At 36.8% G+C, this 17,084-nt stretch overlaps 1 protein-coding gene across 2 annotated transcripts in view; it reads left to right on the top strand.

Annotated features, from left to right (window-relative positions):
* The window catches only part of UBR2 (ubiquitin protein ligase E3 component n-recognin 2), a 55,262-nt gene that overhangs the window by 9,000 nt on the left and 29,178 nt on the right, over window positions 1-17,084 (top strand). The window contains exons 4-15 of one of the 2 annotated variants that reach the window (XM_064709017.1): window positions 287-400; window positions 3,253-3,380; window positions 3,630-3,768; window positions 5,496-5,558; window positions 6,831-6,951; window positions 9,518-9,625; window positions 11,131-11,219; window positions 12,056-12,154; window positions 14,426-14,589; window positions 14,679-14,778; window positions 15,297-15,425; window positions 16,080-16,263. In XM_064709017.1, the coding sequence (XP_064565087.1) occupies window positions 287-400; window positions 3,253-3,380; window positions 3,630-3,768; window positions 5,496-5,558; window positions 6,831-6,951; window positions 9,518-9,625; window positions 11,131-11,219; window positions 12,056-12,154; window positions 14,426-14,589; window positions 14,679-14,778; window positions 15,297-15,425; window positions 16,080-16,263 (1,438 nt within the window). Of the gene's footprint in view, window positions 1-286; window positions 401-3,252; window positions 3,381-3,629; window positions 3,769-5,495; window positions 5,559-6,830; window positions 6,952-9,517; window positions 9,626-11,130; window positions 11,220-11,882; window positions 11,982-12,055; window positions 12,155-14,425; window positions 14,590-14,678; window positions 14,779-15,296; window positions 15,426-16,079; window positions 16,264-17,084 lie in introns of both variants that reach the window. The other variant, XM_064709018.1, reaches the window with a different exon arrangement.

The raw sequence follows: 17,084 nt of genomic DNA, 5'->3' as shown, positions 1-17,084 counted from the left end.
CTTTTTAGATTAAAACTGAGAATTTGGCATAGTACAGATGTCATGGCAAATAACAGATTCAGAAAATCTGAAAACTTCAGGTAGGGCAGAATGGAGGTATTTGAAGGTGTTTGTTGTTCAGGGTTTTTTCTTTTGACATAGGCACCCTGATGAGGTAGACAAGCTTTCAGCTGTTGGGTGTTGTGATACTGTTTTTGTAGTACAGCTGTGACTGCTCATTTCTTAATGTGCATGTATGATATATATGCATATTCACATGAACTGCTTTGTTTTTAAATAATTTTAGATGACAACATCAGGTGGGGGAGGTTTTTGTGACTGTGGTGATACAGAAGCTTGGAAGGAAGGTCCTTACTGTCAAAAGCATGAACTTAACTCTTCAGAAACTGCAGAAGAAGAGGTAATTACGTTTGAGGCATCATGTTTTAAAACACTGTTAACTGTTTATATATGTGTGTATATGTAAATTGTTCACTTGAGGTTATTTTTAGTCTGCATGAGAGGGTGTAGGAACTTTATTAGTAATATTTGAAGCACAGTGTTAGACAAAAATTATATATCTTAAGAAGTTCCTTAAAATGTTTTATACTTGAAGGCTTCATTTTGTATGTTCTGGCTCACCTCTGCAGTTTTAGTTCTATTTCTTTGTGTTTCTGTATATTCTGAGAAGTCAAGGGATTCTGCCACAGACAAAAAAAACCAAAAAAACCCCAAAAAACAAACAAACAAACAAAAAAACCCCAGAAAACTGTATGTAATCATGTGCACCAAGAAGCCAGATTCAGCTGTCTGTGCAACAAATATTCTGATTCTTACTAAAGGGAAGTGCACAGATTTTTAAAAATCAAAGTACCTTGCTGTCACAAGAAAGTCATAATGGAGATGCAAGGCAGAGGTCTCTAAAAGAGCTTGTTTGGTATGGAGAAGGTAAATAGAGAACACATCTTCACCACAGAATCAGAGCATAGCAACTTGGACATGTTAAATGCAAAAGGACATGCCACATCTTACAGGAAGAACTCCAACTGTTGGACTAACCACTGCAAAACACTATTGTTTAAAGTTTATACATGTTTGAAAGGAAATGTAACATGGTTGTGGAAGGAAAGATTACCAATGGCCATTTGAAATTGTAGGTACCATCTTTGGTGTGGGAGGTGTTAGTGTCTTAAGTTACTGGAGACTAGAGAAGCATTCTGTCTTCTGCTTGTAATCTTCTTATGTGTTATTACATCTCAGGAATGAATGTGGCTTATTGGGCTTCTGACCTGGCCACTCACATCTGTTCTTGCATGGTATATAACTTCTGTGAGATTTTTTTAAAAGGGAACATCTAAAGCAAGCATTGGTAGTAATTTTGCTGATCTGATGGTTTAAGTGAAGCAACTGTAATTGTGTTTTCAGTGACAGTGGTCTTAATAAAATCTGTTCCCACTCTCTCAGCCCTAAGACTCTAGCACTGTTGCTGGGCTCACCACTTGGTCTACGTGCCAGTTTTCATTAGTCAGCAGCTTTAGGAAACTCTTGTTCTGAAATCTTGGGTGGACTGCTATTTCTGTGCCCAGAGATACTCACACACTGAGTGTGCCTGACAGAAAAATCAAGGTTCTGGGCAGGCTTTGTGTTTCTTCCCCATAAACCAGGGAGATTGAGATCTCTTGTGCAGTGCTGTGTTTGAGGTAGATAAAGGATGGTTTGTTGAGCATTACTGGAGCCTGTTTTCTGCCTTGCCCAGATATGTACTTTTTTGAAAGTGCTGGGAGTGGAGGGACAGCTGCTGCTTATGGCTTGCCTTTGCTTTTGGTGGCTGATAGTTCTTCATACCCTGGATGATTTTTAATGAAGAGGGAAAAAAAAAGAAAGGGAAATGGCAGTTCTTAACTCTCTTGTAAAGCTTCCAAATATTCCCAAAGAGTCTTGGGGTGGAGGGGATAAATTTTATTAGTACAGGTGAATTGCTGACTGTCAAGAGCCTCCTTTAGATGATGCAGACTTAAGTTGAGAAATTCTTATTGTGACCACTTTTATACAACCTAAGCTGTAGTGAAGCACAGGATTTAGTGTTAGGTAATCCTAAACCAGAAACTGGGCCACTGTTAAATATTTTAATTGTCTAGCAATAACACATATGTCAAAATATCAAATGATGAATCGAGTCAGTGACCCAGTGTACAGTGTAAATCCAGGTGACCTGCAGGCCATGCAGTGTTTCCTTTCCAGGCTTGTAGAAGAGGAGCTAGTTGTTCTCAAAATTCTGATACAGTAAAAAACAATTTCCTTAAGAGAAGAGGTTTATAATGTTTTCTGTTCACCACCCTTGGAATGGGCTGGTTTGAAATGGCAGTGGTACTTGCACTATCTTACTCAGAGTTGCCAGTGGTTCTCATGTGCTGTTCCAAAAAGTGATCCATCTGACTTGGCAGACTGAGGCAGCTCCCCTCTTCCCCCCCTTCACATTCCCATTCCCCCACCTGGAGCAGCCTCCATTCTGCTCTGGCACAGAGAGCAGGACGAGTTTGTGGGGGCTGCTGCAGTTGTCTAATGGAGAGCACAGAATGGGCACAAATGGGTGCATGGTGCACAGACAAAAGGGGAGCAGCTCTCTGTGAGCAAGACTGAGATGTGGACAGATCATTATGAAACACCTATTTACATTTCAGCAGTTAATTATTTATATACCACAGCATATAAGAGACGTGCATCATAAATCATGGTGCCAGTGTGCTGCATGTTGTATAAGCCTGGGTAGATAAGACTTATGCCTTTTAATGCATGCTGCATATAAAACAGGACAAGAGATGCATGGTCCTTTGTATTCTGAGGTTTACTAATATTGATAAGTGGAACAAAAGATACAGAGATCTGAAATTATGGTTTTGAGGGCATAGCAGAAGAAGCATGTTTTAATGAAGCTGAGGTTAAAGTTCTTCCAAAGAACTATCTTAAAAAATGTGCAGGAGTGAGAACAAGGAGACTGAGAATGGAAGAATGTGTGAAAATGTAAATAGGTGATCAGAGGCAAGTTAACATTCAGGTACTGAATGCTAGATTAGAGCTTTTGTGACTGTCAGTGTAGAACTGGAAGAAGAAAACAGGATGATTATTGACTCTGTTCCTTTCAGCTGAAAAGTCATTTGAAGAAAGACATCATTAAAGATGCTTACATCATCTTTGGTAAAGAGAGGTGCAAGTTTGACAGTTTGTTTTGAATGTAATTTAATTTCTCATTTGCTATTTATATTTTCTTTCCAGGATCCTCTTGTGCACTTACCAGAAGACATGGTAGCAAGAGCTTATAATATTTTTGCCATTACATTTAAATATGCAGTAGATATATTAACATGGGAAAAGGAAAATGAATTGCCTGGACTAGAAATGATGTAAGTATAATATTTGTCTTCTGCCTTTTAAAGCTTAGAGATATTTACAGTTGAAAATGCAGGTTCTGATTTTAAGAATCTTTTCTGCCTTTCCTGAAGTTGTCAGAAATATTTTGTATAAAATAATTGTAGTAGATTTGTATTTCTCTTATTTTTTCCTTTGCTCTTGCTTTTACTTTTAACATTGTTTTGAATGACATAAATTCAATCCATGCTTTGAGTGACATAAATTCAATCTTTGCTTTGAAGTGAGAAGAGTGACACTTACTACTGCATGCTGTTTAATGATGAAGTCCATACCTATGAACAAGTTATTTATACTCTTCAGAAGGCTGTCAACTGCACACAGAAGGAAGCCATTGGTTTTGCAACAACAGTAGATAGAGATGTAAGTGAATTAATTGATAGAACTTTTAATTACCTTGATCTAATGTTTGTTTTATGATTATGCTTACTTTAATCTGTTTTCCCAAAGCGTGTGGTTAATGTGAGTCTGAGTTCTGTGTGTCATACCACCATAAAAGCCTTAATATTAAATACTAAAAGTCTCAGTGCCTAAATGCTATTTGGCCAGTCCAAACCAGGCCTGATACTGAATATGTTTCAATGTAAATGGATTCTAGTAGGTCTTATAAGTGTAAATACCAAGGTGTCTCTCTGTTTCTCTGTCAAAAATGGGCAGCAGCTTTGGCTGAACCATGGAGCTGACATTGAAAGAGTCCCTAAATATGATCCAAGCATAGGAAATGCTTCTCAGAATAACACCAGTTAAGTGTGAGGGATAAAATCCATAACTGACTGCTTTTTTTCTGGTGCTTGTGGAACTGTTCATGATTTGTGGTTTCTTTTTTAAATTTAATTTAATTTTCTTTTTCATAATTGTCAGATTACAGTGGCAAGAAGAGGTAAAAGCATTTAACACAGTTTTTAGGAGGAATAGTGAGTTCAGAATCACTATATGCTGGTTATAATTGTAACTAGTATTTCAGTTTCAGAAGTACTCTGTGAGCTGAGTTTGTAATGTGGCTGATGTCAATTTTTTGTAAGGAAAGTGATTCTTCATTGAGTAACTGCAACTTTTTATTTTTTGCAATGAACCTGTGCTTACAGGTTTGTAAGCACAGGTTGACATGAAAGAAGTGTCTTTTTTATTGGGCTTATTGGCTTGTGTCTATTTTTGGGGTTTTGGTGTGGGGAGGAAGTCTTCTCTCAAATGGCAATGGGAATGTCATTTTGTATGGTTACAGTACTTCAGGGAAGTCAGTGGAGCAGGAAATATAACCACTTCATATTACTTAACACTGAACTAGATTTTGTGTTATCACTGCTCTATCTTTTGTGGTAACCAAAGGATTCACATCTGATCCCTGAGTATGAGCTGACCTGAGCATGTCCTGTGTGTTCTGGGATACACTCAGATTTTCCTACTGTTGATGCCTTCTACTTCTAAATGCCCTGAATGCATATATACATGAGCATGTATGTGAAAGAAATGAGAATGTTATGCCTGGAGCAGTGATTTGGCATCAGATCTAAAGTGCCCGTGAGTTTTCCAGTCTGCAATACACTATAAATTCAATCAATTATCTATTTTGATGTGTTGATTGACAGTAGGGAAAGACTGAAAACCTTCTTTTGGAATAAAACAAGTGCTTCAATTGTATGTTTAAAAGACCAATTAACTTTAATATCTGCTTTTTTAAAGGTACTGAAATATCTGAAATATCTTCCCGTTATATCAAAACTAATGAATAATGCCTTTGTACTAATTGTATTGCACTAATCAGTCTTACACTATTGTTTTCAGTATTTTAATAAAAGAAGTGTAGTTCTTTTCATTGTTTATCTTAAGAACAATGTTATACACAGAAAATTTAATGTAACAGGTAAATGAATATATGATACAATTTTATTTCTTTTTAAAAGTACAGGGTGTATTTGGGAAATCCAAGTATCTAACTATATATAGTATTAAAAATTGAAAATAGCATGAAAGGCAGAGTAGTTAGAATGCATCTGAAGCTTTTACTGTGTTTTTTATACTAATGTAAAACACAGAATTGGGACTCCCTGTTTAGGAGCTGGCAGTAATGTTACATCTGTCTGAATTTGCAGGGCCGCAGGTCCGTTCGATACGGAGACTTCCAATACTGTGATCAGGCAAAATCAGTAATAGTGGTAAGTAGTGGGGTGGGATGCTGTCTCCTCACTTGCCTCATCTTAAGCAGAAGGAGGCTTTGCTACCCAGTTTGTGATACTGTAATCGTAATAATTCATTATATTTTAATGATTCAAAGTGTTGGAGATTATATTTGCAATACAGTAGAGGTATCAAAATATTGGTTTATGGGTTTTTTATTGTTGTTGTTGTTGATCTTTTATTGGGGTTTTTTCCTACTAAGGCCTACCTGACACCCAAAATAATTTTCTTAAAAGAATTTGTAGACAGTTTTTTCCCTTCATAAAACAGATGTGGCCAGGAACTTTGAATGAATCTTTTAGAATTACGTGCTAGTTCAGATCAGTGAAGTTAAATTATTACAGTTTTTCTCCTGTAGTGTAAAGTTGCTTATGTCTTTAACAGCAACAGTTATGGAAGTTATTACTGATTGAGTCCAAGTGTGAAACTGCAAATACTTTCATTTTGCATCTAAGCATTTATATATGTATATATATTGATATCTATATACTGCAAGATTCTTCCATGTAAAAATGTGAGAATAATGTTTTCTCTATATTTTTTGTTAACTGCTGCAGTGCAGTACTTAATCACGTGAAATAAATAGCTTATGTATGCTACTGCAACCTTGTATGAAAGTGCAACCTATGTATGAAAAGCAAATGCTGCAAGTAGAGTTACTGTTCTTTAACTACTGAAGATATTTTGAAAGCATTAGTATATTTTTAAAGATAATGTTGTACAGTATTTTTAACTTGCTGGCCGTGCAGGCAAAGAACAAATGGCTTTTATGTGTAACATCTAACTATTATGCTTTCTAACACATAGATGAGGGTAAATTCTTTATTTTAACTCAGTGTATTTAATTTGTGTTTTTGAAAATAGCCTGTTCTCAGTCAGTTTCCATGATGGGCTGCAGTGTGACTTGCCTGTCATGTTGAGAGGGACAAACACACGTGGCTGTCTTGGGTTGAACGTGGGACTGCTTATCAGTAAAATGCAGCAGATCAGTGTGAGCATTGATAACAAGCAAAGAGTGGAAAATGGTTTGACCTAAATATGCTGATACTGCATAATAAGGTTCTTCAAATATTAATAGGATAAACTAAATGCACTTTTTTTGGGTTTGTTATGTAGGCGTTAGTAATTAGAATATGTATTAATATTATAAATTATCAAAATTAATCACAGGAATGCTGCATTTCTGTATAGAAGTGTATGCCTGTCTTCACTTAAATATGCATTGCCTCCTTTTTCCTTTTCTTTTTAAGAGAAATACCAGTCGTCAGACAAAGCCATTGAAAGTGCAAGTTATGCATTCATCTATTGTTGCCCATCAGAGCTTTGGTCTGAAGCTCCTAACTTGGCTTGGCAGTGTTATTGGATATTCAGGTGGGCAAAATTTATATTTTGAGATAAGATAGAGAATATTTGTGAGAGGAGCTGATTTTCTGAAGCAATTTTGTCTACTTATTTGAGATATGTAATGTATAAGGCAAAGCTATTAATAACTTGTCAGACTTCATTCTATTTTCTCTTACTGAAGTGCTGTTCTGAATTCTAACTTCCATGTGAAAGTGCTACCAGTCTTACATAGTCTTTTCTGTTTAGTTGCTGTTGAACAGAAGCTGAGACTCACTGTCAAATGCAGTATGCCAAAAAGCTATTTTTTCAGTCCCTACTTCTTTTTAAATGAATGCAGTAAGCTGAAAATAACCTGTCTGATTAGATAAAACAAAATTATTCAGAAGTAATTTGATGAATGTAGATGAAAGCGATTGCTTCAGATTTTTTGCTAAGTAGAACAGAGAAAATGCAAGGAATTGTGGAGGGTTTTGGTAAGTATAAAAGCTGACAAAGTCTTAATCAGATTTTTTAAAAGAGGTTTCTTCAAAGGAATCAAGATGCACATTATCAGATTTTATGGGAATGCTCAGTTTTTGTTTTGACTTCATTCCCCCTTTGTCCTGTTAAATCATAAGATTGTAAAGATGTAGGGTATGGGAGGAAATAAAAGGAAAAGTGACAAACTGCTGATATGGAGAAATGTAGATACAGACCCCCTTGGAATTTGTAATTTTTTCATCTGGAAATGTTAGCAAGGAGTATTAGCAAAGAACACTCAGCTTTCATATTGCACATATGTTCTGCATAATTTCTGCAGAGACTGTATGTTTATTAGACTGATATTTGGGAAACCAAGATTTCGTGCACAGGGTCTTTATGACATATTTTAATTTTTGAAACTTAAATAGTTTATGTTTAAATTTTGAAGATAAGTAAATAAAACTTCTGAACGGTAGGTATTGGTAGGTAGAAGTTATGAAGAAAGTTTTCTTCTGTAGGAAATTTTCCTTTCAGTGAAACATGAAGCAGGCACTGTCTTTCTCATTTTAAGCCCAGTGTTGTGCCACATCATTTGTGCCAGGTGCCACAGTCATTAATTTTCAGCACTAAATGACAGTTGCAAAAAGTAATTTGAACATGTCATTCGTGTCTCATATTGCAGAAGAAGGTACTGAATTTTGAGTTGTGTATATAGTGTTTGTGAAGTTCTGAAGAGTTCAGCTCGTTAAATGCTGAGTTCTTTATGATTCAGAAGGGCCAAGGGCATGTTTGCCTGTAAACAGCACACAGACATTTTGTCTGTGACCAGTGTGCTCATTTACTTGAACTGCCTTCCATGTCTTGGGGTCTGATCTTGTACTCTGAGTCTGGTTTTGTGAAAGGCACTTCTGAAAGAGTTGATTTCCCTTAGCTTTTTACCAGACACACCCAAACAATTCAGTTCTGCTCAATCTTTTGAACAGTCTGTTACCCTTCATCTGTGACATGAGGGCATTGAGTTGCTGCTTCAGTGGTTACACTGAAATGTCCCTGACAATGGCTGAGGGACAGGTAGCAGAATGTTCTGCTGTGCCAGAGTTAGCTTGGATGGTTGCTGTCAAAGGAATGGCAAATTCTTGTCATTAAAAAAAACCCAACAGAAAAAACTTGCTATGGAACTTAGTCAGAAGTTTGACCACTACATCCTTCCTGGCAAATATCTGTTCTTCTGGATTTGAGATAAGATAGAGAATATTTGTGAGAGGAGCTGATTTTCTGAAGCAATTTTGTCTAGTTATTTGAGATATGTAATGTAATCCGTTCCTCTGGATTAAGTGTCTGTTTCACAATTGCTAAATAATGCAGTAGTTTCCATTAATTTGTTGTCCTTCATAACAGTAGTTGGCAAAAAGGAATAACCCCAAACTGCTGTAGGGGTTCTCAGAGTGCATATTCCTGCACCATGCAGCACGTGGTGCAGTGTGCACAGCACTCAGCCACTGCCCACTCTGCCTGAGGAGCTGAGATGCCAAGCAGGGTGTGGAAGTAAGGGCTCTGTAAGTCCCACAGTTCTGTGGGAATGTGCATTGCCTGCAGTGCAGTGCCAGGTTGAACATTCTTAACAGGAGCATGTCTGGGCTGTGCTGTGTTTCAGATGCAGGCTTGTCTGCAGGCATATGACCTACAGGTCGATATAATTACACTTGTTGTTTCTTTCCATTAGGAAAAAAGATGCAGAGAAGCCTTAAAATGATAGCATGAATATACAAGTAATTTCATATATTAATTTTATTTTCCTTTTCATAGGCATCTAATCAGGAAAACTAAACCCTGGGAAATTAGGCTGTTTCTTGTTTTAGTTGGCCATTTTTAAGGAAGCAAAGTTTAATTTGATAACTTTAAACCAAATCATTTTGTTTGGTGATTTTCACTATGTTCCATAAGGCTAGTGTCAAACTTGCAAGGTGTGAAATATTTGTGTTTGTGTCAGCACAATATGAGTGCTGTTATTCAGTTGTTGTGAAAAAGGGGGCAGTGTGAGGGCTTCTGTGATGTATGAAACTTTCAGGATGTCAAAATAACACATTTGTGTTTGAGCTGTAACTAACTTGTACCATTTCCCTTCATTAAGATGGCCTTCGCCGGATACTGTGTCAGGTTGGTTTGCAAGAAGGGCCAGATGGTGAAAACTCTTCTCTTGTAGATAAGCTGATGCTGTATGATTCTAAACTGTGGAAAGGTGAGTTTTCTCAAAGCTCTGGAAAATGCTAGAGAATGCTATGCCTAGGTTTTCTTTTTATTGTATCTGCTAATGTTTGATCATTTTTGCTGTGGTGTATTATGGATAATATTGCCTCATTTGTTACAATCTCTCCCTTCATGATACACTCCCAAGTGTATTTAAGACAAGAACATACAGAAACCATTTGGAGATGGGGCTGGTTATAGGTCTAATTTTTCAAAGTGGTCTGAAATTAAAATTGACTTGATAAATGCAGATGATAGTGATAGTTAATGGAAATTGAGTAAATGATAGATAAATTGTGGGTTTGTCTGCTTTATAGGATCTCAGCATCCATTTAATATCTACCAAAATGCCTATTTTTAGGGATAAGGCAGAGTCTGCTTTGACTTGTGTTTGTGTTCCTTAAGTATTCTTAAGTGTTCTGAAAACAGAGAAAATTGCTGCTCTGTTGTTTTAGAGTGCTTGAAACTTTGAAAGGCTATTTGATATAATGGAATTAGTTTAAAAAACTGTAATTTTGAGGAAGGTGAAGTGTAGTTAATTTCTGTTCCATCATTGATTCTATGTCTGATTTGATATCCTGAAAGGATGTGTAAAGCCAGGTGTACAAAAGAGAAGCAGAGAGAACGGGTAGGGAATGAGGCAATATGACTTCCTGGGGAACTTCTTGGAGTACCAATAAAATAAGTAAGAAGTAAGGTGGAAAGTGAACGCAGCATGGAGAAAATTATTATTTTAGGCTGTGTTCATCTAATACCATTATCTTGAGAATGTATTCCTGGCACTGCAAATTTTGTAATCTGAAAGATACTGCTTTTGTGGAGCATCACAACATTTTTAATGCAGGTTTTGTTAGGTTCATGTCTTTCATGTAAGCAAGGAGTAACTTGTGCATCTCTATTTTGACATCAGTGTTTCTCTACTTTTTCTCATATTCCATAGTTCTCTGCGTTAAGGAAATAGTGTCACGGCTTTTGACTTAAAAGTGTTCTACAGAAGAAATCATGCATATGTGCATTGTTTCCAAGCTACATAGAGATGAATATCATTTGTATTGATAATACTTTCTGGGAGACTGTCCAGACAGACTAGAAATTCAGAGATAGCTTAGCTGATTATTTTATGGAGATATTCACAACTAGGAAAATTTGTTGCAGTTCCCAAGACTTCTCATAATAGTGTTCTCTTCTTTTCCCATCTCAATCCCCTGATTATCCTGTGAAGGAACAGAGTTCTGTTCTTGTTTTGCTGACTTCCCTTATATTTGATGACATTCAATGGCATTATCTTATATAGGAGTAATAAATAATGCCTCTTGAAGAATTTTGATTTGTTATTCTTCTTTATCCTTTGCTACCACCTTACAGACATAATCAAAGCAGCTTCTACTCTGAAGTGCACATTTACCTCATTCTGTAGAAGTTTACTTTTCTAAATGTTTCCATAATATATTGATAGAAAATAGTGACATGCAATATTTCATTCATTTTTGTTGACAGGAGCTAGAAATGTGTATCACCAGTTATTCATGAGCAGTCTTCTTATGGATTTGAAATACAAGAAACTTTTTGCTATCCGCTTTGCAAGGGTAAGTATCTTTCTTACAAAGAGCCATTAAATGCTAAAAATGTCTACTGAAGAGAGTCTAGTTAGCATACAGTGATTTAAATGAACTGTTACTCAATCTTTTCCCTTTTTATGGAAGTGAAAACTTGAAATTAAATGCTGGAAATCTTATTTTGCTCGTCAGTATATTAGTTATAATGGCATCTCATCTCTTGGGAAGGAAATGGCCTTTCAGACACCCCAGAACTAAAGCAGTTCAGATGTTTTTGTCTTCACCATCAGCTATGCAGGCTATCACTTCTTAAAAGCTAATCACTGCTCATTGTTGAGGTGTAAGCTGTTATAGCACTGCTTAGAAATGGTGCTGAAATTCAGTCACGCTGATTAGTATTTCTGCAGTAACTGCTATTCGAAATGCTTTAAATCAGCACTGCAAAATTCTGCTCACTCTGCTGCAGACTCTTGAGTAGAAAATAAAATAGTAGCCTTTATTGTGAAAATGAGAGTGAGTAGATCTCACATGTGAGCAGATTAAGTTGTCATATTCTTTGTACAAAATACAGTAATAATAATCCATTAGAGCTACTCTTCCCTTTTTCGTGGCATTAAAGTTTCCCAGAGCAGACATTTAAGTTAAAAAATCAGGTCAGTGTGGATTAGAGGTGAATTTCCCCTTGTTGTTTAGAATTACCGGCAGTTGCAGAGAGATTATATGGAGGATGATCACGAACGGGCAGTATCGGTGGCTGCTCTGTCTGTCCAACTCTTCACTGTACCTACTCTGGTGAGTAGTGCCTGTCTTTCTTTTAAAAACTGATAGTTGGCACTCCTTGCCTTTTTTTGCCTCCTTCTTAATAGAACTATGAGCGATTGCAGAGTGATTTTATGAAAGATGACCACGACAGAGAGTTCTCAATTGCTGACCTCTCGATACAGATATTCACAGTGCCTTCTCTTGTAAGTACTAAAAGACCAAAAAAGGAAATCTTTATTTGTTAAAAGCCTCTCAAGGTTCATAAATCAAGGCTGCAGATTTCTTTAACATTACTGTGGAAATGCAGAACAGTCAGACTGTTTGCATACATTGCTATGGGTTTAGAAGTTAAAGCATTCAACATCAGGAAGTTCCAGACTGGCTTCCCAGAGTGGGCTGGATGTTTCTGGTTTTTCTTTTGACATTTTTCTTTTACTTTTTTTTTAGAAAGGTGCTTTCATATTTAGTTAGAGATACATACACATACCATTTAAATTCCTCATACTGAGCCACATTTACTGTTTGTAGAAGTCCATATTATGGTTTGCATATTGTGGTTTCAGAGCACCATTCTGGTGCAGTTTTATAAGTGATTCACTTTATGTTCATTTTCCAGTCAACACAAGCGCAAGCAAGAATTGTCCCATGATACTCCCTACTTCCTTGGGTACTCTGTGTCTCAAGACAGTGCCTTCTTTTAGATTTCTAGTTAACTTTTGTTTCAGTGCTACAAGCACTGTGACTTCTCCCAGCCTACTAAATCTGCTGGTCCTTCACCAGCTTGTTTGGGAAAAATTTTCTTTTGTTCCAGTCTCCATTTAAGTCTGTCTTTGTTTGCATTATGAACTAGACAAATTAAAATTTAAAGCTGTAATGGAATAAAAGTCTGATTTTCATACCCAGAATTGTTTTAAAAAATAAATGCCTCTGAAACCTCCCAAATTAAATAAGCTTCATTGAGCTCTTGAATTCAATAGTAGCATGGCAATCACAATACTGAGCAAATTTCTTCCATTTCTTAGGGATGGATGATATTCATGGGAATTCAACAGGAACTCAGGATTTTGTTCCCATGATTCAGGACAATATTGGATTGCCTCTTTTAATTATGATGCTTTCAGTAAGAATGTTGCCAATATTCAGATTTACAGTTAGACTTAACCAACTAATATTCAGATGGTTATGGTATTTTTGCCTTTGGCAGATGGGGTGGAACGATATTACTTTATGAAAAAGTAATTCAAACCTTTCCTGAGGCAGAGTAGTTACAGTGCCCCTTTTGTATGTGTTCTATTTAAAAAACATGCAAAAAAAGCAAAGCAAATGCATTTTGACTGTTGTGCAGAGTGACAGAATAGATTGATGACATGAAAGTAATTGTGATAAGCTTCTATCACACAAACTAAGTATTATTTTTAAATATATTTATAGCCACTCATTCTTAACTAAATGAGTAAGTTGAAGAGTTTAAATCACCCCACCATCCTCCATTAACATTTTCAAACTGATCTTAGTAATTTAAGAGTTTGAGCTCTCAAGGAACTGTGTTTTTTTGGTTTGAGGGTGGATGGACAGCTCTGTTAGTGATGATTTTTTGGGAGGAAAATGTTGATCGTTAGATTCTTTTCCCCCACTGCAGTAGCATTTTAGAAGCTGTTTTGGATTAACATTAGCAGCTGCAGAACCTGCAAGCTCTAGTCAAGAGCCACAAAGTCATTGTGGTAGATCAGAGTGGCCAATATTACTGGGTCTACTTGCCAATCCAAGGATTGCAAGGCTCATCCCATTTAACCTGGAGGCCCAACAGAATGGAGGAGTGGTGGAAGTGTTCATGAGTAGGAGCTGGCAGTAGCTTAGTGCCCCCTCCTGTCTTGTGGAATTGGCTTAGGTTAGGCTGGGTGATGAAGACAATCTTTGTCAGACTTTGCAGATTTGTTTCATGCAACACATGCATATATGCAGTAGACCTTGAGGAAAATTAGAGGTTATTTAATGAAATTTCCATGTGGAAATTGCATGTGCAGTTCTTATTGGCTCAGAAGAGGCTCTGCTCACCACAGCTCTTGACATTTTGTAAACAGAAAACAGAAGAGCTGTCACTCCCCTTAAGGGCTCAAACTGTATGAGAGGAGACAACACATACTTAAAGGGAGGTACAAGTTAATTATAAGACACATAATAACATGTCTTGTGCCATAATTATATAGGTTAGCAGGGGCCTTACCATAGACAGCCTTCTGTACAGAAGGGATCTGAGAAAAGAAATCTGGCTTATGATCATTTTTTACTAGATTCCTTTTTTTTGTCTTCTGTGATTCTGTGAAAAGAGTGCTTTTCTGTGTTCTGTTCTAATTATTGATGTAATTATTTTGGATTTAAAAAAATAATGTATTTTATAAACTTAATGGTGCAGTGTGAAAATCTTGTTAGCTGTGTCTGTTAATTACAGCAAATTTCAATGTACTTTGGCATAGGCTCGAATGCTAATAACAGAAGAGAATCTCATGACCACTATCATCAAAACTTTCATGGACCACTTAAGGCACCGTGACATCCAAGGCAGGTTTCAGTTTGAACGTTACACTGCTCTGCAGGCTTTCAAATTCAGACGTGTCCAGAGCCTTATTTTGGATCTCAAGTAAGTATGCTAACTATGTGCTGATTTGAGAAATTGAGGAGTTTAAAAAAAAATCAGAAATGAACACTTGCACCTTTCTAATCTCCCAGGTACGTGCTGATAAGTAAGCCAACGGAGTGGTCAGATGACTTGAGACGCAAGTTCCTCGAGGGTTTTGATGCCTTCTTAGAATTACTCAAGTGTATGCAGGTAGGTAAATCTGTGAATTACAAAATTTGGCAAAATTTAAGCAGGAAGTTAGCTATTATGATGTCAAAATAGAAGAAATGTGATCTACTCTTCATTTTTTAACTTCAGTGCTGTATCACTTTTGGAGCCATTGCGTTTTCCTAAAACATAACATTGTGCCTGGCTTCTTAAAATGTTGTTGTAGAGGACAGTAGTAAGAAAGAGCACTTCAAAACGAGACATGCAATTTGGGGCATGTTTTGCACTTGTAGAGGCAGACAAGACAATTAATTCTGTGAATAAAATCTGGTTCATCTTAAGTGTCAGCAGAGTTACTGCTTGTATTGAGGAATAAATTGTTCCTGACACACAAATAGACCTCTTCACTTGTGGTTTCATTCCCTTTCATTCCCTCAAGGTTCTTTTTACCTGTTGCAGCAACAATATGTTTATAAGGATAGCTGTCTCACACCTCTGCTAATGCTGTCACTGTATTTCAGTGACACATTGTTGAAATGTATAATCTCTTCTTGTTCTAGGGTATGGATCCAATAACTCGTCAAGTAGGACAGCACATTGAAATGGAACCGGAGTGGGAAGCTGCATTTACACTGCAGATGAAATTAACACTTGTTATTTCAATGATGCAGGACTGGTGTGCATTAGATGTAAGTTCCTTTGGAATTGTTTTTCTGTGTGAACAGTGATAAAAACCAAATATTAATACGTGTAAGAATACGTGTACTGACCAGTTCATAAGAACATGGTTCAGCCTTTTGCGAATACTGCAGAGAGTTGTGTCACACATCTGAAGATTGTGATTACCACAAATCTATCAGGTTATAATTTTCAAAGAGGAGGGAATGGAGGACTAGGCCCTGGGTCTACCAAATACTGCTTGATTATAAATCATGTTTCTGCTCCCTAAGTGTTTCAGGATTTCAGAGCTTAAGCATGGTAAAATGCAACTGTGGAATAAGTGATCCTGGAATACCTGAACATTGAGGCTGACTTTAACCTGTTACTGGTAGTTAATGTGCAGTTTTTACTAGCCCAGCATGACCATTCCTCAGAAAGTTAACATAATAGTTACAAAAAAACCCCAAACCCAAACAACACCCTAGTGTGTGCTTTTCTAATCAGACATACCAGTACGAGTTTTGCAGTTTGTGCCCTCCTTAATTTGACTCTTTTGTTGGGTTCCTTATCGTAATTTTGCAGGACTGTTGTTAAAGGTAAAAATTGCAAACCCTTTAGGGTCATTGTCTGTATTATTTTTCAGAGATTTTCATAATCTCTTTAATTTGCAATCTTTTTTTCAGGAAAAAGTATTGATTGAAGCTTACAAGAAATGCCTGACTGTGTTGATGCAGTGTCATAGTGGGTTTACTGATGGAGAGCAGCCTATTGTCCTCAGTATGTGTGGACATTCCGTTGAGACCATCAGATACTGTGTTTCTCAGGAAAAAGTTAGCATTCACCTCCCAGTTTCTCGTTTACTTGCAGGTATGAACAGCTGAAAAATATTTCAGGAAATGAAAAATGTTCTGTAGGTGTGATTTGTGTTTGTGTGTACATGAAGACACACACAAGCGTTGTTTAAGGCCTGAATAGGATGAATTTTGGCCATTTTCTAGATGTTTGGTAACTTCTAGGCCAGTTGTTCTCAATCAACAGAAAACTTGTTATCATTCAGGCTGGGGGAGATTGTCTCATGCCTCTGGATTTGTATTATAGGCAGCTACTACTGCTTTTGCCACTTGAGTGATGCAAAAGAGCTGGGACAAAATGTGGACTGTGGTTGACTGTTTGGGGATATGTTTAGCTGTCAGCTTGAATAGACTAATCAACATTCTGCTGGAGAACAGACTTATCAAACAGATGTATCACCAGAAAATTGAGCTATGTCTTTCTCTTCATATTGTGCCTATCTTCTTCAGCAGTTGTGTTGAAAAAAGCTTTGTGAATTTCAGTTTACAGAATCAGAAAGAATGCGATAAAAATAAATTCACAAATAATGAAGTGAAAAAGGTAATTCTTAGGTAAAGTGCCATGCAGCTCAATGTCAAATGGCTTTGAATATTTGAATCTTTGTGCAAAGTCCTTCTGACTTCAAAAGAAAGCAAACCAGAAAACCTTCATGTGTTTTGTAGGGGCTTTATTCTAGTTCCTGAGGTATTTTATAAACTCCCTAAGGTCTGATAAAAAGGATGGGGTATCTGCTGTTGATTGTTTGTCCTGCCAGACCAAGGACTCTTGGCTCTCACTGTGGGGACATGACAGAGTCAAAAAAAAGGCAAAAATCTCACTTGTACTGCAAGGCTTAT

Source organism: Zonotrichia leucophrys, chromosome 3 (assembly GCF_028769735.1).
Source record: "Zonotrichia leucophrys gambelii isolate GWCS_2022_RI chromosome 3, RI_Zleu_2.0, whole genome shotgun sequence".
In the NCBI taxonomy this organism is placed as follows: domain Eukaryota; kingdom Metazoa; phylum Chordata; class Aves; order Passeriformes; family Passerellidae; genus Zonotrichia; species Zonotrichia leucophrys.
The sequence above is the reverse complement of the archived record's forward strand: the minus strand, read 5'-3'. Positions and strand labels throughout refer to the sequence as shown.